At 61.0% G+C, this 397-nt stretch overlaps 1 protein-coding gene across 1 annotated transcript in view; it reads left to right on the top strand.

Annotated features, from left to right (window-relative positions):
* Positions 1-159, top strand: part of KIAA1045 (KIAA1045 ortholog) — a gene marked incomplete at its 3' end in the record, with an annotated part of 2588 nt that extends 2429 nt beyond the window's left edge. Inside the window, exon 6 of the mRNA XM_009078889.1 lies at positions 1-159. This exon is cut by the window's left edge and continues 31 nt beyond it. Coding sequence (XP_009077137.1) covers positions 1-159 — 159 coding nt within the window.
* Positions 160-397: the final 238 nt, after the last annotated feature.

The following is a 397-nucleotide window of genomic DNA, read 5'->3' as shown; positions in this document are numbered from 1 at the left end:
GTGCACAAGCAGCAGTTCGAGCAACCCATGGCAGCAGCACAGGAGGAGCAGGCAGCCCTCCAGTTCAATGCCCTGGACCCTGACAAGAAGGGGTTCATTGAGTGGCAGGACTTCCTCTCCCATGAGTCCATCCAGCTGCTGCAGAAACTACGGCCACAGGTATGGTTGTGGCACCCAGGGCTGGCTCCCATGGCTGGCACCCACGGGAACAGCACCCATGGCTGGCTACCACATCCATCACCCATATCCATGGCACCTGGGACATGGATATTCATGGCACCCAGAGCCAGCTCCCATGGCCAGCACCCATAGCCACAGCACCCAGGGGTAGCTCCCCTGGTCAGCACCCATGTCTTTGACACCTGCGACCAGCATGCACGCCCATGGCACCTGGCGC

This window comes from Acanthisitta chloris, unplaced genomic scaffold, assembly GCF_000695815.1.
Source record: "Acanthisitta chloris isolate BGI_N310 unplaced genomic scaffold, ASM69581v1 scaffold15737, whole genome shotgun sequence".
Lineage (NCBI taxonomy): Eukaryota > Metazoa > Chordata > Aves > Passeriformes > Acanthisittidae > Acanthisitta > Acanthisitta chloris.
Note: the sequence above shows the minus strand (reverse complement) of the source record. Positions and strands in the feature narration are given on the sequence as shown.